Below are 25,822 nucleotides of genomic sequence, written 5' to 3'. Positions count from 1 at the left end.
ACATCTAACAGTGTTCAGTTCTAACAAACGTTCTTTAACGTATCAATATTCAAAAACTCAAGCAGTTATTAATTATAATAAAACTTAATAATATAAATGTAATAATGCTAATTTTATGACTCAATTAAAAGAAGCATGTATGTTTCTTGCACAGAAATATTATCAAATATTTAAGTGACTAATTAGCAATTTTTAATAAGACGATAGGATGATATAAAAGCCGCATAAACGTATCTTTCACTTCGGAGACAAACGAATAGATTCTAGCCGACTTATCAACTTCGTTATTAATTGATTTGAACGTTATAATGAAATCGTCTACGAGTCACGTGAGTTAATAAAACGCGTGGGATTTTGCGGGAGTATTCTTACGCAGAAGTGCGTAGGTGTTGCAGTAAACCACTGCGGGAGACATATATGCGGCCTGCATTGTTTCTTTACAGCAGGGCATGGCCAAAGATTGATTTCGGACGCGATCTCGCGTGGCAACGTCTTCCTCCTGCAATCTTCTGCCTTGGCAATTTCGCACGCGGGTCGATGATTAACATTCAAATTGCCTTACACTCGTTTCGCGCATACGTTTGGTCGTCGCTTTATTTTATGGAAGTCATCGCCTTCGTGCGCATGTACATAACATACATATTTTACTCCTAATATTTTCTGGCAGTGCAGAGACGTATGAATAATATTCTAAAGTGAGCTGATAGAGACAAATATAAAGTATTAAGATTTTTATTCATGGAATAATTCGAATCTAATTAATATACATATCCCTTTTGGTGAACGCATGTACTGTTTTAGTTTGATAATTTTATCGCGTGTGATTAGCATCATTTGCTTTCATTTGCTTTTCTCACTGTATATCTAAATATTTAAAAATTGTATATAAAATAAATATAATAATTTATATAATTTAATAGAAAATTCTCGATTTTTATATTATTTAAAGTCCATGTTAATAGGCTCGATTTATTGTTACGTCCATCAACAAAAGTTTTATCGTATCCGACTTCGAATTTTCGAACGTCCCGTCGTCGATTGCGATTACGGTCGCGACGGGTTGCCCCGCGACGTCGTCATCAAAATGCGTCGAAAAAGCGGGGAACCGTCGGACCAAAGGCGAACCGCTGCCGACGTTGTTAACGAGAAAGCGACGACCGACAGTTTACCCGCGGAGAGAAGAGAAACAGAAACGGTCGCGGGACCGCAGAGGACGATGTGGTGGCCAAAGATGCTGGTGGGGAGAGAACAGAACGGAGACAGGTCCTGTTGCCGGGTCCCTGTTGCTACCCGGTTACGGTGCATCGTGCGGAATTCGCAACGAGAGTTTTTGAACGATTGCGTTGAATAATGTATGTTTATAAAAGAGGCATGTGGCCACGAAATTTTTAAAGCGTCGGTAGAAGGGGGTTTAATTAGCGGCAGATTGAAGAAGAGCGGAGAGTAAGGGGGTGGGAAAGCTGCTGCGTATTTTGCGCAGGACGAAGCGCGCGTCCTTGATTCGCGATACGTCATTGGCGAGATATCCTGAATCCTGAGCTGGCACGAAATTCGGTGTCAATGATGAAAGGTTGAGAAGCAACTCTCGTGTTTAATAAGGAAAAATGAAGACTTAACGCAAAAAAAAATTATAAATATCGAAAATAGAATTCTTTTAGGGGAAGATTTTTTTTTTATTAATGTTTGATTTTTAGAAAACTATAAAAAAATATATTTTTTGTATTTTATAATTAAAAATATTATTAAAGTTCTATGCAGTTATTTTCTTGATAGAGAAAAATTCTTTTTTTTTAATGAAAAGAAATCTTTTATAGATATAAAACATTTACATACTATTTTTTATATTAAGTAATTATATTAAATAATTATTATATATTAAATAATTTTTTATATTAAATAAAAATTTGCAAGCAATTATACGGATCGAATATATAATAATTATTGTATAGTTAAATTCAATTAAAAAATTGTAAAAAGAAGGATTTTCAAGTCAGCTTTTTATGACATTTTTTTTTTTTTATTTTAATTTTTAAAAGTTCCACGCATTTATAAAAGATCAATATGTCAAACAAACACGTATTTAGCGAACTTTTAAAGTTAACGTGCGAAATGTCATAATTGAAATATGCATCATATCGCGTCATATTGCACCGCATCGATAATTAAAAGTTTTGAAATGTGTCGGTACTTATTGTAACTTCAATATATGTATGTACAGACTCGTTTAACGAGTCAAGGTTTCACATTCTTTGGGGAATGACGTGGGAATATCCACGATTATCCGTAAATAATACAACAAAGCATACTTCGAATCCTAGTCTAGATCAGAGTCAATTCCAAGAAGCATGACGTTGCATTCAGAATTTTGGAGATTAGTCATGCATAATGTGATATACGTACGAACATATAAATTGTTTTATCTTCGATTTCTCAAAAGAGAGATGCTAACTTGCACTTAACATAACTCAATTGTCCGCGATTATACTTCCACAATTTCAACAATATTATTTCGAATTTAAATAATAAATACATATGCAAGAAACGCATGCGCTTCTCTGACGTAAATATATTAGCTTTTATAAAAACTCTATAAATATTATAAACAGCAAATAATTATTGCTATATTTCGTAAGCATGACATATGATTTTGCTGCGTTGCATGAAGTAAGATGCGTCAAAATGACAAAAAAACAGAAAACATATCATAATTATATATGAGTCATTTTCTTTCTGCCCGTCAAAAATATCATTCGTGATTTTGGATAATCAATGACTTCAATTTTTTTTTAATGTGACCATATTATCTACATCTACAATAATGTCTATAATAGATCATAATGTGAAAACATAAATAAGACAGTTAAATATATAGATAATTAAATATTATTAATATAAAAAATCTAATCTATCTAATATTAACATTAATATTAATACATTTTTTTCAAAATCTTCAGAAGTTAAAAAATCAAACGGTAAAGAAAAGATTATATCTAACAGCAAATTCTGTTGATCACAAAATCAGTTTGGAGACACTGAGAATATATAAAATGCATGAAATGCAAATAATCAGACGACAGAGAGCGGAAGAAACAATCAAGGACCATGCTGAATGGAAGGAGAGAGCCTCGTGGTCGTGGTCGACGGCCGCAGCAATGTTTCTCCCGCGCAATTGGATGCTGCGCGCGCAGCATCCCCCAAGGTCGCACAAATCTTAATGAATGCCGAGAAAACCCATGCGACTGCGACGACCGCATATGTCTCCCTTGTTCTTGTACTATGAAGAATGAGACATGTATATATATATATATATATATATATATATACCGAGAATAGAATATTGCTCCATGGGTTCGATGTCGCAAAATTATTATAATTATATAATTTGGAAAAGAATGTGCATGTGAGCTCTGATGCATTTTTAATATGCTTTGTTATACGTAACAAGACATTGTACATAAATTTTTATTAGAGTCAATTTAAAATTTAAACATATATACTTTATTAAACTGATTTGTGTACAATATACGTGTTTTTAAAAAACAAGTTATTTAAACTATAAAATATTTTCCGTTTATTTCTTAAATTTTTTTATTTTTGCGCGACATAAAGATTAATACTTTTGCTCGAAATAATTTCGATCGAACACTGATTACAACAAAAAATACGAAAGCGTAGAAACATTAATTTTGATTGTGCGAAATCTCAAACGTCATAAAAAATTCCTCTCTTCGAATTGACAAGACGTTCGTACATCAAAATGAAATTTTGGCGTACGAAAAATCGAATTTCGCTACGGGCGAGAGAATAACGAACAGAATAAGAGAAGCGCGAAAATAAATGCCTGGAGACATAGAGGTGGTAAAGAGAGAAGGAAGAGAAATGGAAGAGAGAGAGAGTACACAAAGTCTGAGACGAAGCTTCAAGCACGTCCACGTGCTGCCGTTGTTATTGTTGTTGTTGCCGTCTTCGTCTGGCAAGTGGATATGGATTTCCTCTTAAAGTTTCTCTCTCCTTTCGTCCGTCTCTTCTTTTCTCTCTTCGTTATCTTGTTATCTTTATCTAACACCATACACCTGTCTTTGTCCACCTTTATCCTCTCTTCATCTTTTGCCTTCAGTCATTCGCAAAGTCATTTCTCTTTTTCTTTTTCTCTCTCTCTCTCTTTCTGTTTGGCATCTTCCCCCTCCGTTTGCCGATATCCCTTCTTCCCATTTGCGGATTGGCGTTACGAAAGGCGTGCTCAGTTTCTCGATGGTAGGGATCCCGATTAACGGACTCTAATTGCATAGCAACAGAGTGAGGCTGAGATAATGATACATCTGACGCACATTGCCGGCGGGCCTCTGGCCCACTTCAAAACCAAACGACCCCGCATCATGCGTATACATGCATGGACAGTATATGTATGAAAGCGTTCTTGAGACTATGCGTGTATATACACATATGCGTGTATATGCATGTGGACGTGAAGTTTTGCGAAGAGTGATGCTGTGTACCCGCCCTACGCCATTCTGTACCAAACCCCTTGTCTGAAATTTTACTTCGACCCTCTATCGAAGTTGTATATTCAAAATTCAATTTTGATCCAAACAATAATAAATATAAAATATTAATATAATAAATATTGTACATAATATAACAAAATATGTAAAAATGTACATATATATATATATATATAATATACAATATAATATAATAATTATTAATATAATTTTAAATATATAATAATTATTATAATATTATATTAATTATTTACATACATATATATATGTATGTGTATGTAAAATATAAATTTATATTATATTTCTCAAAAAAAAAGTAATTCTCTATTATCTCTCTCTCTTTCTTTTTCCAAGGCTTCCATGTGAAACCTTAGAATTTTATATACTTAAATATTGTATTTTTATACGTATATTTAAAATTATCATGGGTGGATCTTTGTCCTGATTATTTTAAAAGAATCTAAAACTGTTTTTTTCCGAAGAGCGGTTCACTCGAAAGAAATTCTTTTCGTTGTCGCCGAAATCATGTGTCTAACGGAGAACACATCGTAGATCGGGTTACCAGACGCCGCTACTTTGGTTTCTTTGTGATATCCTTGATTCAGTTATGTTCTTTTTCTTTTTTTTTTATGAGTGATCAAGTTGACAAAGATCATTTATTCGTTGATCACACTAATATAATTTTTTAGTACATTAATTTTTATACACTGAATTAGGAATTTTAAATAATTCAAATTGAACCAGTTTTTAACAGCGAGTTTAACTCGTAAACTTTTTGGTAATAAGTATAAGTACATAGACATTCCATGTACATCGCATATCTAAATTTTTATGATTTTTGCATCTGATTATTTTTGGATAGTTAGCTTTTTTATAATTCTCATAAAGTAGCTCTTCAGATATATTGCATGTTAGCTTTTATTTTCATAGCTTTAATTCTTTTTGTTGTGCTTTACATTTTTATCTACTTAAATTATTATTTACAATAAAAGTGAACAATTAATCAAAATATTTCATTTGTCCAATTTTAACTCATAAAATAATTTAATTTAAAATTTGCCTTTTATAGGCTTTTTATTTTTTTTATTGTAAAGCCTGTTTTCACACGTCGAAATATAAATCGACTGAGAAAGGTCGCAAGAGTGAATCATTTTTTCACAAGCTAGACACGCCGACCGAATTTCTGAACATCTCTCAGCCTACTGTAGAAGACGCGGCCTTTCGAGGTCGTTCTCAATCTTGTTTCATGATGCAATAGAATAATTGGAGAGTCACAAAGGCAACGTGTCACGAGGTCAAGGTACCTGTATACATCGCATTATGTTTTATTGGCAATTTTTTCGCGCAATGGCTCGTAACAAAGCTTCCTTTGTCGAGAGTAATGATCGTCATCAAAGAGATGCTTGACAAGAACGTAAGTTAGGATCCTGGGAAGAGAAAAGGCTACTGCAAGATTCTGTCAAACGATGAGAGTAGAATGCACTAGCGGCCAGAAAAAAGTTCCACGTTTTACCCAGAATCTCTTATTTATTCTCTTTTTTACGCCGCACGATTCTTGCGCGGTATAATTGCAATAGCTTGTTACAGTCACGCAACTTTACCTCACTTTGGAACATGTGCGTACTACTTGTAACTTCGTGATTTGCTTCGGTTGATCAATGATGATGAATTGTGGATGTAATATAAATTTATTCATAAATCTTTTATCGCTTTGTATTGAATAATGGAATTTTTTTGTTGTCCCTCGTACACCATTTTCTTTGCAGAATTGCCTGATAATTTATTAACTTAATTTGCATTATTTTCATAATTTAGTAGCAAACAAAAAAGATGTAATTCTGCAAAGTTTCTTAAAAGTTTGTTTCGTAATACATCTTTGATTTTTTTATATTAGATTAGTTAAACTTTTTCTTTGGAAAATTTATTTCGAAAAAATAATATATTATTGTTCTCCTTTATAGCAATATATTCACATAAAGTAACTTTGCGAAGCATCGCGTTACTTCTTTGCTACGCATTCCTTGCATGATGTCATTAATATCACGCTCTTTGATTAGTATCATTACACTATGCAGCCTTGAGCATATGTTGCGCTTGTTATCAGTTATAGTCAGCAATATTTTAGGAATTTCTCAATTATCGGCATGTTCTTCTTTCAGTTCTATTCGCATGATCTACGTGATTGATGGCTCGAGAATGCAAATCAGTCATTATTGTTATGAACAATGGAACGCAAACTTTTATCTGAATAAATAATCGTCATTTATACATAACAATCATTTTATTATTATATCTTGAATGTGGTTGCTCGTACATTATCACTGATTTATTTGTTACGTAACTTCATCTAAGAAATAATAATATTAACATTTATTTATTTTTTTACATTTTAATAATATATTTTTATTTGTATTATTACATTATTAATAATTCTGATATATTAATGATGAGAATGTTTCTTACAAAGACTGACGATTTTTTGTTGTGAAAGCTAGAAAGTTAACGTCGTTGTTACGTCAAAGCCTGTTAAAATTTTTGAAATCAAGGATCCGGGGACCCGAAATTCAGATTCGACCGAGTGTAAATAGAGAAACTGCCTTGAACCTTGAAAAGATCTAATCGAGCGAATGGCAATTCGGCGGAATCAAAGTCCGCCGTAATTCAATACTTACAAGTACGCTTAATAGAGATATCAAATTACGGGCACACCTTAATTCGATGTGATGGGCGAAAGAACGCGGATAAATGATTCGAATTTGTCAAGATGCCTGCAGCTAGTGGTTTATTCTGGATCAAAGATATTAAAATCGGTTTCTTTTATTAAAATATCTGATGCACGAAGAAATTCTGCAAAGTGCTTTAATTTGTTTGTGAGTAAACTTTTATAAAACGATAATAGCGACGTCAATTTATATCTTTGACATGTTAGTGATTACTTATTAATTTTCTATCTATTGTTGTATTAAAATCGACCGCTTAATTTTATCATTAATATTGTAGATTCTGAGAAAGAGAAGGCGGGAGAGAGGGAGGAGAAAGAGACCTTTGTCATTTTTAAATGCGCTTTCAGACTATCTATTTTTGTGCATGATTTAATTCTGTAGAAATTTAAATTAAGTTTTCAATATATTGTGTTTCTTGGATTCGATCAATTAATAATAATTTATCGAACATGATATCTTGTTCGTGTTTAATAGAGATTATTAGCATCATAATCAATGATTTATGAAATATCATTCGCAAACTTTAAGCTTGACATACTTATCATATTTCAATTATTTTTCAGTCTACACAAACTTTATAAAAAATCAACATTTAAAGGTGCTACTGGTTATATGATTGTTATCATATATTCTGATCGTTTTATTTTGCATCAAAAATAATTTAAAGACGAATGAATCTCATTTGTGTAATGAATCGAGTAAAAAATTGCTAGCATATGGAAAACAGTCTGTAGGCATGAAATAAAAAAATATCTCCTTAATTTCAAAGCAATTATAAATTGCTCTAATAAATTATATTATTTTTAATATGTATTCTAACTTGTGTTAGGTCTTTGTTAATTCTTTGGAAATTTACAAAAGATTTAAGAAAAGAAATTAAAAAATGTCCAGCAATTGTAGTGATTTCTCGAGCTTATTATGTTCCATATAACTGTCATGGTTGAATCGTATCATACTTCGAAATTGTCTTCTGAAGACTAATATAAACAACAAAAATATTTCTACATTATTAATTAAAATAATATAAATTATATAAATAAATATTATTTATATAAATTATATAAATAAATATTATAATAAATATTATAAATTAGATAAAGGTTTCCAAAATGATGTAAATAAAAAAACAAATAGTTAATTATATATATATTTATTTATTTATTAAAACCTAAACTTTAATGAGATTTTATGAAATAAATATGTATTAAAATAAAATTAACTTGATAATATATTATTTTTAATATAAAACACACAGTTTATATAATTAAATGTCTTATATATACAGTAATGTATAATATATAGCATTTTTCATCAGCTGTACAGAAAGTAATTTTTTGTTTAAACTAATTAATTATTTTTTCGTATTTTATTTTAATAAAAAAAACACGCATAAGTTGTTAGAGTTTGAATTAAAAAGAAGCGCGCAGGTGGTAAACGCTGCTTTTCGACAAACATTCTTTTCTCGAGACATTTGTGCATGAATAATAGGTCTAGATTGGGCAACGAGATCAACCGTTATCAACTTCTACATTTTCGGAGAAGCCTTTATATCCGGTTGCCGAGCAGTAAATGGAAAGGGAGAAATATCAAAGACTGCTTTGTTGGGCTAACGTGATACACGAGCGACACTTTGTTGCAACAACACAGAAGCAGATAATGTGCGATATTTACGAAATATTGACGATTTATATTTTTTTCTTGATATAATTTTAAATATATCTAATATAAATTTACAAGAATAAAATAATAAATTATATAATATAATAATAAGTTTTTTAAAAATATTTATAAACATTTTGTGTTACTTTGATTCAATTTTTGAATGCTGAATTTTTTATAAAATATTTTCCATTTATTTAAATTTTGTTGGTTTAATTAAGAAATAATAATTTTATTTTGTATTGCTAATATATTGTGGAAATTTTAAAATAGTATTTTATATATGAATTTTTTTTTATGTAATATTTATCGGAAAATTCAATTAGTTTCAAATATTATAAAATTTCGTAAAATATATTTTTATACACTCAGCGTAAAAAGAAACTGAAGTTTTGGTTCTAACCGCATCGTTTCTTCCATTTTTCTCTTCGTACCACAAAGTGCTGGGCAAACGGTCCAGAAGAGTAGTCTGTGGTCGTTACGAGACGAGCGTTTTTCTCCGTGAAGATCGGTGAACCCCTCACATGTGGGAGATACAAAGTTGCTTGGGCCCTATTACATTGTAGCATTCCCGACAGACCACTTCGAACTGTAACCGTTTCTACATTTCCCATGAAGTTGCTAGAGCCAACTAAGCAGCTGTAGAGATATCTACGCAACTATTAATAAAAACGGCTTTTATGAGAAGTGAGAGATACTCGAAATAATATTTCACGACATTATGACAGAATCAGTAGATATGTTTTATTAGAAGACAGCATTCTTTTCGCGGCAGTTTCTTAAAATGGTGATCTTTATATACAAAGTTGCGTCAGATCATTAGTCACTTAAATACAATCTATTATAGATGGAATGTGAACGGAGAGAAAATATAACAGAATCAATCTTTGGGCGTTAAAAAATCAAAATAGTTATTGTAAATTATATATTCTGTAAAATTGAAATTTTTATATAATTAATGTATACGGCATATATTTCTTTTGTATATTTTTATGTAAATTTAATCTTGTATATTGATTAAGATTAAAAAGCAAAACTTGTGAAGAGAAATATGTTGTGGAAAACATTTATCGTCTACTATATCACATTGTAGCATCAGCCGGATGTCACTACTTGTTAGTCGAGTGCCCCACCAAAGATCTACGTGTACGTCATCGGCTTAAATTGTTGGGGATGATATTGATATGTCGAGGCAAGAATCACCAACACAATAATGAAAAAAATATGTCTCTACATTTATATTTTCCGAATTATATACTTGATATGTTTTTCATTTTTTTATTTTATTATTTAAATTTATAAATTAATTAAATTTATTAAATAGAAAAATTAGATTAGTTGTTTTATTTACATTAGATATTTCCATTATTGCAAGTACATTAATCATTACAAATTTTATTATTGATTTTATTATTAAAATTAATTATTCGTATAAATTTATTACAATATGTAAGAAAAGAATTTTTTAATATTATGAAACATAAAAATATAGAAAGATGTATATCGTAGATAAGACAATTCATGATTAATTTCTAGTGGTTCTATACTTTAAGTCGATTCTCCCTCTGGAATTTAAGGTATTGGTAGGTTATATTAATATTAAAATGATGCCACACACTATAGTATTTTTCGAAGACGCAATAGATTGTGGTAATAGTTCTCGGGAAAGCTGAAATGGCGTAGGGATTGCCTGAAGCCAGTTACTACATTGTGTGTTTAGGGTCTCATCCCAAACTTCACCGCAGTTGTAGATTCTATGTGAAGGGAAACGATAGAAAAATTCCTTTTCCCGTTTCAAATTTAATTGTATCTGTTTAAAAAAAATTCGTCTAAAAATTATCTTGATTTTTTTTTAATTAAAATTATTAAATTTACTGCAAAAAAGTTATTGCCATTATTAATATTTAAGCAATTATTAAAACTTTTATGATATTGTCAGCATTTTTGTTAAAATTACACAATACATCCAGTGTTTATTTATTGTTAAATTATGATATATATCATAATTATTATGGATCTATGAATGTAATAAATTCGAACGACGAACAAATAATTAGATACATTAAAATAATGCGCACACGTTGATCACTCCAGAAATAAGTCTTAATACAGATGTTACGAATGATAGCTTTATGCTAAATGATCAATATTTGTTTTGATGTCGTTATTATCATGAATATTAAAAAGACTTGCTGTAATTATATGGTAAGCATTGCTTCACTCATTTTAGTAAACGGAAAGCCTGTTCCTTTTAAATGTCTTGTTCATTTAGAATTTTCTCGGAGCATTCATATGTATATGTGTTCCTTTTTTAAACCAGCTATTGTTGTGTATTTTAGTCTATCTTATTGTTAACTCTAATACTCTAGTATTTTTAACACACAATCCATCAAATTTCTATCAAAATTACTAAAACACTGTTTGTTAATAATTAATAATATTCTTATTTATTACTCTCATAATTAAAAAAAATTAAATTCTATTCTATTTACATATTATTATTAAAACTTAATGCTTACTTATATACTTAAATATCATGAGCAAATGTTTATTATTATAATTTTAATATAATTTCTTATTTCTTTACGCATGTATTATCTCTTAGTTATGTTTCTTAATATTTGTTGATTCTACAATTGCACGTTTTTCTTATTAAAATTACAAGTTGAAACGCACTGTAATGTCAGTGAGCTGACAGGAGGAAGGAATGCACGCTTGCGTTTCTTTCACATCATCTACCTTCATGCAAATCTCCGGCTTGAAAGTTACATGATAGACCTGCTTATCAAAGTTCTAAGAAAGGCTTCAAAAGTATCGACTGCCGCCAGACAATCATGTTGCCAGTTCGTCAACTTTATAATCGTACTTTGTATATTGCATATTCACACATCACATGTATTTACTCGTGAGTAATAATAACAGTAATAACATTTGCATCTTTTAAAAAAGTTATATATATTTACATACATATTTAAATATATATTTATAAATAATATTTATATATATATATAACATATATATATATATATATATATATATATATATATATATATTTAATAAAGAGAAATATAAAACAGAGATAAGAGATATTTAATTGAGATAAGAAAAATATAATCTTCTTTTCATAAATTTATTTTAAAGTTTATTCTAAAAATTTAATATTATAAAATTATATTAAATTTTTAGAATAAACTTTAAAATAAATTTATGGAAAGAAGATTATATATTTTTTTATCTCAATTTTATAAAAGAGAATGTTTTTTCATCCATTAGAATGTTATTTATGTGTTATTTATACATATAGTGTGTACTTGAAAAATCATGGATTTAATATATTATTAATTTTTCAATTTTTAGTATCACTTTTCTCGAAGACGAAACTTATATTCTGGATTTTTTATTTATTTTTTTACGAGAGTTTATTCTCTTCCAGGCTTATATTATATATGATTTTCCTTGTATTCTGTATATCTTTTCTAATTTGCAAAGCATTTATAATTTGTGGAAAATTAATTTAAGTTTTTATAATGTATACAAATCAAGAATTGTATGAAAAGTTAATGCTTTTTCATAGAGATTCGTTTTTTTTGTTTCGAGCTTGTCTATTTTAATCTATGTCTTATTTAAAAATCGTATCGTACATTGATTTATGCCTCAATGCATCTTTCACTTTGCATTAACACAATAAGTCACCTGCTGATGAATAGGCATTGACGCAGCTAATCTCATTAATTGTAATATTTATTATGACTTGAATTATGACGTTTCTTGTTATTCTGTCACTTATAAATATAAATAAATAAACTTAAGTATAAGCTAGCGTGTATTCAAAATTTCCTACAGAAGATCAGTCAAAGATTGTAACTTTCTTACAATTAGATTATAAGCTGTTTATATACTGTGAGATAAGATTGTTTATATAATATAGATTATAAACTTTTCTGTCATTTTAGATTAAAAGATATTTAATTCATTAAATTTATATATAAAAATTAAGATTTGCTATGCTTTGATGTTAAAAAAAGGGATACGTAAGCATTATGTAGAAATATTACAAAATATTTTTTAAAATGCCAATTTTTTTTTTTTTTTTTAATAGACAAATCCGTATAAATTTTTTAAACATTTCTACATTAGCATTGTTGGATGATATATGGAATGCACTTCTATATCAGATCATTGGGTACATTCTATATCAAATTCTACTTTATCTATCAGCGATCCCGATTTGTATTGATTTTCGTAGATATGTATATCAGAATGAAAAAGTTTTAATAATGTTTATCTTATTCGTAAAAATTATTAATTTCCAAATTATTGTTACTGTTACATGTTGTAAGAAATAAATAGAATTTAATCGAAATTATGACTGACATAGGAATTGCTTGAAAAAAATATAAGTAAAATCTTTCTTTAAAATATAATGTATGATATATATATATATATATATATATATATATCATACATTATATTTTAAAGAAAGATATATATATATATATATATGATCAGAGAAACATTAAATTTTCAAGAAATTGTCTATATTGTTCGTAAAATTTTAATATTATGCAATACATGCAATGTATCTGAAAGAATGTCACAAAATGTACAGGCGCATTTCTAAAATTAAGAAAAATATATAATCGAGGGTTCTTACATTAAATTATTAGTTACATTATAAACTTTATACATCATACAGTACTTATTCTCTTTATTACACAATACGATTATATATTACTTTATTCATCAAGATTTTACCTTATTTCTGTTTTAACAAGAGATTTCTCGTTTCAGGCTAGTCGTACACTCGCAAATGGCGAGTACCTTCTACCGTGTCCGAAATGCAGGTTTCCCTGCCATGTGGACATCGAGAAGAACATGGGAACCTGCTCGAGGCAGAGCTGCTCCATCGAATTCTGCATCTCCTGCTCGTCGAAGTCGCACACCGGGCCGTGCAAGACGCCCTTATTGGCCACCCCGACGAAACGTAACAATAAACGTCTCATTGTCGGATCGAGGCAGAGCAAACGGAATCTGCGGCGTTTGTAAAGCGACATCCTCGGATTCTATACCTCGATCGTATTCGGGGGAAAGAAAAACTAGTCCAGTTCCAGAATTGCGTCGGTTCTATATCGAGAGGGAAATGTATTATAGACGATAGAAATGCGGTATATTGTAGACGTCGAGAATCAAAACTAATTTTATACCGATACAATCAAACACGTAAATTAATATTTAAGCAATTAATTCTTCTTGTTGGCCCAGTGATCGTTCGAGCACGGCGACGCCGACGTAATCTATGAGATGTAAATTCGGTTGCATCATCCTTATGGTTGCATCGATATATCTTTATACCTTGAAGAAGTGCCTTAACTGTGCCTTTTTGTAATATTTTACCTGGTAAGAGAGGTGGCACGCACAACATTTCGTCGTAAATTCCGCTTATACATAATTTTTAAGCGCTATAAAATTGGAGAACACCCTAATTTGCCTCATTCATCGATACTATATGGGCTAATGGTCGAACTATGATCTAAATCTTTGGAATGATGGCAGCGGATGTGTAACCGAATCATTCTCCAGTCCTCCTCTTCATCAGTCCTCGGAACAACGTTCGCTTCGGACTCTGCAAAGAGACATGCAAGGAACGGAAGAGAAAGAGAGAGAAAGAGATAAATAGAAAGGGCGAGAAAACAAGGGATTAGCGGTTAAAGGGAGTTACCTGCGAGGAATGAAGAAAGAAAGAGAATGATAATGCGAGAGGGGAAGGGAGAAATGAGAAACCATAAAAGCAACGATCGTAAAACCCCATAAGAGAGACGCCGGCGAAACACTTTGCACCGCCCGGATATTCCGCTTTTTACCCGGCGATCTGGGTTCCATAACGAAGCCCAGGAAAATCGATCGTGGTTCCGTGCGCGTTTCTTGTGGCCGAAGCTCGTCCGCAGAAACCGCTCTTCTCTCAATCTCTTTCTCTCTCTTTTTTCGCGTGTGGGAATGAATCTTGTAAAACACGATAACTGCTGGACGAACTCAACGTCCATCGAGACACGAATCTCATTTATCTAACATCTCTCACAAGATGTTAGAAATATATAAGATGTTGCGTCTGCTTTCGAAATTTTCAATCAAACGAAAAGAGGATATCTTGTTCTTTCGTCGACTCTGTCTCATAATGTCGAGCTCTTTTAAAGGATTCACAAAAGAGTAGGACGAATTATGACAAATTAATAACTTGAAGATTCTAAGAAATATATTTAGTACACTGTTTTTCCATTATAGAAATACAATACTCATAGACAAATGAATTAGCATAAAAAAATCAGATATTTTTCTTAAAATTAATATCTACTTGGCATGTTATTCTCGGTATTATCTTATTAAATTCTTCAATTTTTAATTACATAGATTACATTTTTCAAAAATCTACGTTCTCTCTTTGATGCTAGCCTATATTTACGTGCCCCAATCGTCTTGCTCGAATCGTTCAAGAAGTATTATCGAAATTGCATAGTAATAGGAGAAACAGAAGGAAGGCTAAGTGCAAGAATGCGAAAGTATTAGAACTAAAGCAGAAAATAAGGAAAGATTATCGTCGGAAAAGATGGAGCGCATAATGACAATATAATTAGCAAAAAAATTATCATTCCATGAATATGATTGAAACATTCCAATATTTCCATTTTAAATTATTGGAAACTAATTGAAGGTTTTATGCGAAAACGAGAAATGTAATATATAGTATTTATTAAAAAAAACGCTCCTTTCCTTGCTCCGTATTTCCTGACGTCAAAGAACCGGTACAAAGAATTATATCATTTGTGCCATGATTAAGTTTTCCTCTTTCCCCTTTCCCCACGCCATAAAAATTGCCATATTTTAAAAACTGATATATTTATGAGAGGAAAAAAGATCAAGCGCACTTCATCTTTCATTCTCGAGTAAAGCCCCTGAGAGGGTGCCATATTTTCGTTTTTTTTTTTTGTTTGAATATTTTTCTTTTTTTCTCTTTTTAATTAAGTCCTTTTACATTAAGTCTTTTTTCTTATCTTTTAAGTGAGCGTTAATTTATATCTCGTTTGTATTAATGTTTCTATACCGGTGCATATGTGAAGAAAAAGACTGTATGTAAATAATCGAACGTAATAGTAATATATTTCGTGTCAGTAAGTCGAGAAAAGTCTCGTGATCGATATTTTATTTACGCTATATTCTTGTGTAAAACGATATAAAAAGATACATTTGTTATGTTATATAATTCAAATAAAATCTCATTTTACAGAGATGTGTTTCAGAAAAAAAAAAGATTAATGTAGGATAAATATTTTAGGTTAACATTGTTTCAGTAAAATTATATTTAAATTAAAATAAAATTATATTTAAAATTATATTATGCTATAGCAATACAAGTAACGAACTTTATTACTTGCTTCATTATTAATGTCAAATAAATTTACATTATTAATGCTCACTTTATGCTCTCTAAAAAAAATTGTAAAAGCATTTTACGTGCTTTCGTTGATAAAAATATTGGTCACGAAATAATTTTCAAGTAAAAAAATCTTATAAATATTATGATTTACGCATGATTTTAAGCACGAGTGAACATATACACGTGCACACAAAGATACTCATTAAAAGCTTTCAAATTATTTATTTCGAATGTTTTATATATCATTACTTCTCTAAATCAAACTCGTTTGATTTCTTAATTCGAAGACTCGAATATTATTGTCGCGTTTTATTTTATATTTCATATTTTAACCAATAACATACTGAATTTATTCAAATTCGCTTGGCTCATTAAAACCATTATAATATTTTCATACAAAGCAAATTCAATTATTTTGATATTAATTCATGATTATAATTTGCACTAATTAATGCAATAAAGACGAGTGATTTTTTTCGTTTTGATGAAACAATTCATAAAAGAAATAATAAATCTTACGTTTGGTATCTTAAAAACATTTTATCTTTAATACTCGGAAAATATTTTAGCAACAATTCAATGCGTTAATTAGACTAAGTTATATTAAAAAAAAATTTTAACAAGGAGAAAGTGATACCAAATAAATTATGTCATTGATAAGCAATAAGAAAAATCTTAATATTTTTATACGAGTGAATATATTTTAATACTTACCATATAAGGAATTTTATAATATACTTGTTCAAAGCTATGTTATGAAAAATGCAAAATGCTCAATCTTTTCTGCATATTATTATCTTAAATTTGAAGGATTTCGAATTAATAATTTAAGTGTTAGAAATGATTCTAGAAAATATGTTCAGAAACCCAAGAATTATTATAGTGAATTTATATTATATTAATTAAATGTTGTAAGCCCCTTTAAGGGTAGGTTCCTGTATTGCCAACTAAATATAGTATTTTCTGTATAATTTCGTGTCTTTTCCTTTATCCAAAAATTATTATAAGATTTATATTTATATTAAATATTTTCGAAAATGTTTATTTTTTTCACTGTGGACATAAAAATCCACTTTATTTCACATTATGTGCATTTCAGCATATACATCTTTATATATATCTATTAGAATAAATTATATATATTTAAGTTAGAAATTTCCATAATATCCTAACTATCACAGCAAAAAAGATCGCCGTAATCGTCGCTATTCCATATCTCGACGATTTTGTTTCGTCTAATACTCTGTGGAAGACGATGTCTCGCGATAGAGACTTTAGTGCCGGGGATACGCCTTCGCCAATTGGTTCCCCTTTCATGGAAAACTTCGACGCTTTTATAATTTTCACGTCAATCATCTTTCCCATGTATTTTTTCTCCATAGGAATCAACACCTGTTCGTAAAATTTATTGTGACCTACGTAATGCTGTTTATCGTGTGACACCTCCGTCACCAGCACTTTCTGCAACATTCCTACTTTATGCTGGTACGGTTCGTATGACTGAAAGAATTCCGACAACCTTTTAGTTCTGGTCTTCACCTCTTGTGCGGGCACCTTCGGCATCCTAGCGGCGGGTGTGCCAGGCCGAGGAAAAAACTGATTAATGAAGAGACTAGGAAACTTATATTTTTGACAGAGCGCCATCGTTTGCTCGAAATCCATTTCCGTTTCCGTGGGAAAACCGCAAATAATATCCGTGACAATGGTTAGACCTGGCACTCGCTTACTCAAGAAATTCACCGTGTGCTCGAATTCAGCGCATGTGTACTCCCGCTTCATGTCGGCCAACACCTGATCGCTGCCAGATTGCACTGGAATATGCAGAAAACTGTAGACTTTCGGATGGTGCAAGATCTTGGCCATCTCGTTCAGATGCTCCAGGATGTATGGTGGATTCGTCATACCGACACGCATCATACAACCCTCCGGGATCACATCTACCAATTTCCATAGCAATTCCGGCAAACTGGAGCCAATGTCTCTGCCATAAGCTCCTGTGTCTTCCGACGTGAGCCACAACTCGCACACACCCTCTTCGAAGGCCTGTTTAGCTCGCTCAACTATTTCTTCCGGCTGATAACTGCCCAGTTCTCCTCGCGCGTGTTTCGTTTTGCAATAAGTACACTGATTCAAGCAACCCGTGTTGATGGCTATGATCTCGATGAGTGGATTTCGCCGCACCTTTGGAAGACTCAGCGAAGCGCCACCCATCTTCTTGCTGGAATTCTTTTTCTGATGTAAAAATCTCACTGTATTTCCTTTTAAGGTTTCCTCCACGACTTCCACTACTCGGTCAATTTGTTGTACTCCGATTATACTCAATCCTTGAAGAAAGGAGGATTTTGGAGCACCTTGTGGTACACATCTGCAAAAGGTAAATAAAATTATTTAGAATAGAATGTAAAATAAAATTTCAAATATTAATTTTCATTTGATGTTTAGTATTATCTTTTGATATTGTATACTTGCTATATTATTGAATTGATTGATATTGATACATGTATGTCATCATGTATCATATATTTATGTATAGTTTTATGAAATTCTTGAAATCAATGAATAACTTTTGTATATTAATTTTCAATTAATATATATGAAAATAATATATAAGTAAAAAGTATTAGATAATAATTTATAAATAAGGGAATGTTATATATTCTAATATTCTAATACATTATTAAATTAGTACTAGTTCTCCATCATTTCTGCACAATTGTTTCTAAAAAATATGTCTAAAGAAAAACAAACTTCTAAAAGATTGTTTAGTTTAACTCTCTTAAATAAAATCCTTGATTCTTTTAAAAAATATCTTTTATCTAAAATTCTTCAATAATTTAATTCTTACTCATACTTTCATGTGACAACATACCCAGCAACAACAACATGCTTGCCTATCTTTTTCCCATACTCGATTTCATTCCTGAACTGATCCTCTGCAGGATTTTTGACAGTGCATGAATTCAGAAGCCACAAGTCTGCTTTTAGCTTATTGTCAGACAAATTGTAACCGTACATTGCCAATTGCCCAGCCATGTACTCAGTGTCTGAATTATTGTGCGTACATCCCCACGTTTTCACGTAGATCGTCTGCGTGCCAGGTATTATACTCGACAAGATAGGCGGCTGCAAAACTTCCTCCTGTGCTTCCTTCTTTCGTTTAGGTCTTACCGTGATATGCTTCCTGGAGTTATATCTCTCTTTAGGCGTTATGTCTTGGGACGCGATTAGATCTTCAATATCCTCGATAATATCTTCGCATGGAGCAGGCATGTTTGACAAATATAAAAATAATCACCAAGAGATTTTTTTACTGCGATCTCTCTTGAACCATCTCATGAACTGTTTTTAGGTTAAGTGCACGTGTACAACAGTCTTATAAATTAATAAACTTTTGATGTAAAAAAAAAATTCAAATAAATTCTTAATATAATTATATGATAAAAACTTTATGTTTTTATTGTTGTATTGCTCGCTTTCGTTTATCTTAAATGTAAATGACTGATTAAATTTGATAAAGGTTAGGATTATAATTAAAAAATTATGGATACATCATAGACGTAATAATATACATATACTCGAAACTTTGCATTTTTCTTGTCTACGATTAATTATCGAATAGAGACTCGACAAACTCATATGATCAATGAACACTCAGTATATGGAGCAGTGTTTCAAGTTTTTTTTACTCAGGCTAAAGTCCCTATAATAAGAGTTTGGTTGAGATTGTAGGACTCTAAACGTCATTGCATCGTCTCTACCAATAAGAGACTTGAATTCATAGTAACATTGTGATTAATTGATCCGGGTTGGGTTAAAATCCATCCAATCGAAGACGCTATCATATTCCTAAAATATGGTTTCAAGTTTCTCGGTGATGTTTACTATCTTGTAAATACGCGATATTTTGTGGCCATATATACTCGTTCGTACGCCGTCAACGCCATTTTGGAAGTCGGAAGGGGAAAGTTGTCTAGGAGTAGTTGACATACGTAAATTTTTTTCAAGTAACGTGTAAAGAATGGGCGAGGATTTTAACGGAGGTGAGTAATTAAAAAAGTCACGCATTTTGCAGTCGAGATATTATCAATATAATATCGCGTTACTAATCGGCCAGCCGATCTGTTTACAGATGTAACGGCCAGAGCATGCAAGCTAGTAAACACAATTTAAAGAGTTGCTTTCGAGTAGCGTTTCGAGATAACGACCTTCCCTTTATCTTACGTTCAGAGATATTAGATTTATTAAAAAACTTTACTTTTATATTTTTTATATCATAACTCTGATTTAAAATATTGAAATTTATACAAGAGCAGGTCTCTTTCTCGCGAAACAAGTATTTATTGAATAGCGATATTAGTCTTATTAGTTTTGTTGAATATTAACTTTTGTAAGGTCATATTCTTTTGCTCTATTCTTAGTTACATTTGGGTTACAATTGTGATTTTATTTTAGCTGTCTCAAAGTGCTTGAACAATTTATATATATTTTTTGACATCTGTAGAAAATAATCATGTGCAACAAAAATTTAAAAATAAATTTTTTTATTAATTAAGGTCTTCAAGATATTCCATTATTAAAATACTGATAGCCCATATATACCTTTCAAGGATTAGAATATTTTTTTATAAGAAGAAATGTAGTAATATATAAATGCAAATAAATCACAAGTAAACTTAATAAAACATATATTTACTGTTATGTTGGACGATGCTCCAATTTGCTTTTATTTTTAGATCGTGACAGACAAGATCGGGATAAAGATAGAGATCGAGATAGAGATCGTGATAGGAGGCATCGATCACGTAGTAGAGATCGTAGAAAGCGTTCACGTTCTCGCTCCAAGGATCGTAGAGATAGAAAGAGGAGTAACTCACCCAAGAAAAGTCGTAGCTCCAGAAGAAGAAAACCTTCTTTATATTGGGATGTACCACCTCCTGGTTTTGAACATATTACTCCTTTGCAGGTATTTATTTTTTGTTACTTGGGTTTGTTTCTAAGAGATTTATTACTTTAAATATTGTATTTACAGATATATATTTTACTATATTGTATTTACACATACATATTTTTTATCTTTACAGTATAAAGCTATGCAAGCTGCTGGACAAATACCTGCAAATATTGTAGCAGACACGCCACAAGCAGCTGTTCCTGTAGTTGGTAGCACTATAACTCGTCAAGCAAGGAGGCTTTATGTGGGAAACATTCCATTTGGTGTCACTGAAGAGGAAATGATGGAGTTCTTCAATCAACAAATGCATCTGTCTGGACTCGCGCAAGCCGCTGGAAATCCAGTATTGGCGTGTCAAATTAATTTAGACAAAAATTTCGCATTTTTGGAGGTATAACAATTAACTCATACATACACATACACAGGATACAATTTTTTTATATCATTTTTTTTATGCATCATTAAACGTATGGTACAAATAATATCGTCAGTTTTGATAAGTAATTTAAGTATAATGGTGATATTCTCTCTTTTTAACTTTTCTTCTTTTTAAATACAGTTCCGATCAATAGATGAAACTACGCAAGCCATGGCGTTTGATGGCATAAATTTTAAAGGACAAAGTTTAAAAATAAGAAGGCCACACGATTATCAGCCAATGCCGGGGATGACCGATAATCCAAGCATGAACGTGCCAGGTACGGTTCCTGGTATGTTCTAACATACATTTTCTTATATTTAACAATGTACTTACAACTATATCACGCTTCATAATCTGCGCTTATCTTAATTTTGTGTATATATTTTTATTTTAGATTCGCCGCACAAGATCTTCATTGGTGGTTTACCAAATTATTTGAACGAGGAACAGGTATGCACGGCAAAACCGTGAAATAATTTTATCTATTGCACACCTTTGGATGCAATTTTTTTTCTTCATTGATACCTATTCTGATCAATCGCATTAGTTTGCCAAATTACATCATTCTATCGGATATTATAAATTTTTATCAAGAAAGGACTTGGCTTCAATGATCAATGAAAAATTGCATTCCGCGATATTACAACGATACAGGGTTATAATAGCACGGAAAGCATGTGCATATACTAATCCTGTCGCGTTGTAAGTTACCCTCAAAGGACTAAATTATAATATAGGTATTTAGCTATTTAGCGGTGAGTGCACTCACACATACATACACACGACCGGGAACCCTCGTCTTACTGAGTTCAACAGAGGTATGTATGCGTTTCCATCAAGATATTTCGGCGTTGGTTAGGTTCCTTATTAGATAGAGATGTATAATTCAGAACGTGACTTTGTATTATTATTTTTTTATATATTTTTTTTTACATTTGGACAGTCCGCGTATTTTTCTACGAAACCTCTTATCATCCCTCGCATCTCGTCGTCGCTTCAATGTGGTATACGTTGCTTAGTTTAGGGAAGTATTAGTGGCGTTACAGCATTTAGGTGGTATGCAGTCATCGACGATCATCCTTCTCTCTCTTACAGCCTTTCTAGGCGTCGCAGACCCAGTCCATCACGAAGATACGAATTTTTAGGCAATTTTTTTTAGGAGAGCCAACAGGGAAGGGGGGAGGAAAGAATTTGTCTCGACTACGTTCGGAAATAAAACGAAGAAAATAAATGATCATTCATGTTTCGAATCATATGATATAAAGATATGCAGGATATAGAAATATTTGGTTACATATTGAAACAAGTTCCTCTAAGGTTTTTTATACCCTTGGATATTTTTCCACACTTTGAAATTTTACAGAATCGTCCTCTCGTGCAGCAATGATATATGTTGCAAAAAAGGATCTCTTTTAGGTCTGCAAGAAAAGCATAACGATCAACATTTCTATATGTAGCAGAATTTTTTTTCCTTTTCTTTCTTTTTGGGATTACAGGGTCAACACATAATTTTATGTGCATCTGGTAACAGCTCCAAGTTCTCCGGTATATATTCTTTTCAGGAATATCTCTTTTCCTCTTTTGCAGCTGTTCTTTTTACAGGCTTTTCAGGCTTTACTGCACGCCTCGTCTTGTGCCTCGTTACGTTTACAGGTTGCCGCGAACGAATGACTGTTGAATATATCAATGCATTGAAAACTTCTTGAGCAAAAATAAAAATGCAAAGAAAAAACGTAAACAGTTAAAGAAAAGTAATAGTAGTAGAAATAGTAATAGTAAAAAAAGAAAAAAAAAGAAACAGTTATTTTTCATTGGTTGATTTAATCGAATAAAATGTAACGGTATTCTTATAAATTATGTTTAAATTCGTAAGAGAAGTAAGAAAAAAAAAGAAAAAACGTATCATCTCATTATAGTAAACTATGGACTGATACCAGTACCCTTTCTCCCCATTTCTTAGCTTAGGGTCGTGCCGATCAAAAGCATTCGCTTACCACTACCACTACTTCTACCACTACTTCTACCACTACTACTACTACTACTGAACATGACAAAATACCACACTGCCTGGGGAGAGGCTAGCCCAGTCCCTCGAGGCAAGTACTTATACCATTCTCATGCCTTCGTACATTGGATTATGCGACGATTTTGTAGACCCCCTTCCTCGATGTGTTGTCGGTTCTCCTGTGCCAATGGTGCGTCCTCTGATTCAATAATTTTACATCGATAAAAGCATATTGCTCTACTAAATTGCTAGGCGATCAGCACCTTTAGAGACGTAGAATCAATTTTACGACAAAAGAAAGAAAGAAAAATGTAATTCCTCATCGAGAGCAGCATGCTGTTATCTAAAGTTTTATTTTTTCAGTCCCTTAGTTCGTCGAGATGTATGTAAGTATAACAATTCAATACATATATATATATATATATATATATGTATGTATATATATATATATATATATATGTTACATTGATTATATAATATATATTACATTGAAAAGTATGAATATCAAAGTCAAATATTTTGTGTTTGAAATAACAAATGATATAAAGAGAGTGACATCGAAGCGCAATCGAGCGGAAATTATTTCGTCCGGCACGAAGGCGATGTGTAAGGAGTTATTACCGAGGAAAGATACGCAAGCATATCTATGCATTTATATTTCATTTTTTTCATATTGAGACAATGCAACTTTCTTCTCAAATTATTTTAGAATATTCTAGAAATTTATCACAGATTTAATTAAATATTTTGCTATTAATTATTACAATCTGAAAAGTTATCTATAATAGTATTTGAAAAAAAAAAGAAAATTTATTTTGATATTAATAAACTTCGATTATATATATATAAATTTTATATGTATATTTAACTTTATAAATCTTTATAAATTATAATCTTTTTAATTATATGAAAAAGTTTCCAGATTTTTTTTAAATGTAAACACTTCTAAATATATAATACATAATTTTTGATACTTTTTATTTAGTTGTTAAACTTTTTATGACAAATTTAATATCAGAGTTGCATAGTCTATACTTGATAGATTTGAAGATTATGTGTTATGCGAATGAAAAGTAATAATTTCACGATAATACAGGTGAAAGAGTTATTGATGAGCTTTGGACAACTGAGGGCGTTCAATTTAGTGAAGGATTCCGCTACCGGTCTCTCCAAAGGGTATGCCTTCTGCGAATATGTTGATGTCTCGATGACCGACCAGGCGATCGCCGGATTGAATGGAATGCAGTTGGGTGATAAGAAATTAATCGTGCAACGCGCCAGCGTAGGTGCCAAGAATCCCATGATAGGTGCACAAGCTCCAGTACAAATTCAAGTGCCTGGTTTGTCGATGGTTGGCACGAGCGGACCTGCGACCGAAGTAAACTTTGTTAAAATTCAAATAAGCTTATCAGACATCGCAAAATTATAATTTGACGACTTATATAAATAATAACATCTTTCAGGTGCTTTGTTTGCTCAATATGGTCACACCGGAAGAATTAATGGAAGAAGAAGAGTATGAGGACATTCTTGAAGACATTAAAGAAGAGTGTAACAAATATGGCGTCGTGCGATCCGTTGAAATTCCAAGACCTATCGAAGGTGTCGATGTACCCGGATGTGGAAAGGTATATTTAATGTTGATGTAACGTGTACTTGCATATTACTTATCCTTTTACTCGGTTACAGGTATTTGTTGAATTCAATAGCGTGATTGATTGTCAAAAGGCGCAGCAGACCCTCACGGGACGAAAGTTTAATAATCGCGTTGTAGTTACGTCGTACTTCGATCCCGACAAGTATCACCGTAGAGAATTCTAAACAGACTTCTCTTTTTCATACCATTTAATAATTATATATATATACATATATATATAATATGCAATGTATATGTGAATTTGAATTATCTAAACGTACCCCCTCTAAGAATTAACAATTACTAGTTAATAAACAACGATGAAACAATAACAGATATTCGCGTATAAATGATCGAAAGGACTGTAATTGGAAATTGCGATGTGTAATATCCGTCAATTCAAGCGTTTTCTCTCGCGCTTTGAAAATATAACGTGAATAAGTATATAATAAACATTTTGTCATTAATATAAACATGGATGTATGGTACCTTATAC

General features: G+C 31.3%; 3 protein-coding genes across 4 annotated transcripts in view; 2 read left to right on the top strand and 1 right to left on the bottom strand.

Moving 5' to 3' along the window:
- The window catches only part of LOC140676007 (uncharacterized), a 41,047-nt gene extending 24,514 nt beyond the window's left edge, over positions 1-16,533 (top strand). Inside the window, exon 2 of the mRNA XM_072910589.1 lies at positions 13,676-16,533. Coding sequence (XP_072766690.1) covers positions 13,676-13,930 — 255 coding nt within the window. The 3' untranslated portion in view covers positions 13,931-16,533. The remainder of the gene's footprint in view (positions 1-13,675) is intronic.
- On the bottom strand, positions 15,848-19,853 carry LOC140675995 (threonylcarbamoyladenosine tRNA methylthiotransferase). Its single transcript, XM_072910581.1, has 2 exons — positions 19,183-19,853; positions 15,848-18,678 (listed from the first exon to the last, which is right to left on the bottom strand). The coding sequence occupies exons 1-2, from the start codon at positions 19,581-19,583 to the stop codon at positions 17,457-17,459; spliced, it is 1,623 nt and encodes a 540-aa protein (XP_072766682.1). The 5' UTR covers positions 19,584-19,853; the 3' UTR covers positions 15,848-17,456.
- Positions 19,854-20,224: 371 nt separating this feature from the next.
- U2af50 (U2 small nuclear riboprotein auxiliary factor 50) lies at positions 20,225-25,609 on the top strand. Of its 2 annotated transcripts, none has more exons than XM_072911232.1 (8): positions 20,225-20,353; positions 21,047-21,276; positions 21,395-21,655; positions 21,824-21,962; positions 22,080-22,135; positions 24,787-25,068; positions 25,154-25,318; positions 25,380-25,609. In XM_072911232.1, exons 1-8 carry the CDS (start codon positions 20,332-20,334, stop codon positions 25,509-25,511), a joined length of 1,287 nt encoding a protein of 428 aa, XP_072767333.1. In that variant the 5' UTR covers positions 20,225-20,331; the 3' UTR covers positions 25,512-25,609. The 2 variants fall into 2 exon arrangements, with proteins under 2 accessions (XP_072767333.1, XP_072767332.1); XM_072911231.1 differs by having other exon boundaries at positions 21,824-21,974.
- The last annotated feature ends 213 nt before the right edge of the window (positions 25,610-25,822 follow it).

This window comes from Anoplolepis gracilipes, chromosome 2 (genome assembly GCF_047496725.1).
Source record: "Anoplolepis gracilipes chromosome 2, ASM4749672v1, whole genome shotgun sequence".
Classification (NCBI taxonomy): Eukaryota; Metazoa; Arthropoda; class Insecta; order Hymenoptera; family Formicidae; genus Anoplolepis; species Anoplolepis gracilipes.
This window is presented reverse-complemented; position numbering and strand designations above follow the sequence as displayed.

What these genes read in the sequence shown, in the direction of transcription:
- LOC140675995 (XM_072910581.1), bottom strand. Translation starts at nt 19,583, where the DNA reads ATGCCTGCTCCATGCGAAGATATTATCGAGGATATTGAAGATCTAATC. An exon ending in AAGCATGTTGTTGTTGCTGG is followed by an intron (nt 18,679 to 19,182) that starts GTATGTTGTCAC and finishes TACCTTTTGCAG; the next exon opens with ATGTGTACCACAAGGTGCTC.
- U2af50 (XM_072911231.1), top strand. Translation starts at nt 20,332, where the DNA reads ATGGGCGAGGATTTTAACGGAG. An exon ending in AACATATTACTCCTTTGCAG is followed by an intron (nt 21,277 to 21,394) that starts GTATTTATTTTT and finishes TTATCTTTACAG; the next exon opens with TATAAAGCTATGCAAGCTGC. An exon ending in CGAGCGGACCTGCGACCGAA is followed by an intron (nt 25,069 to 25,153) that starts GTAAACTTTGTT and finishes AACATCTTTCAG; the next exon opens with GTGCTTTGTTTGCTCAATAT.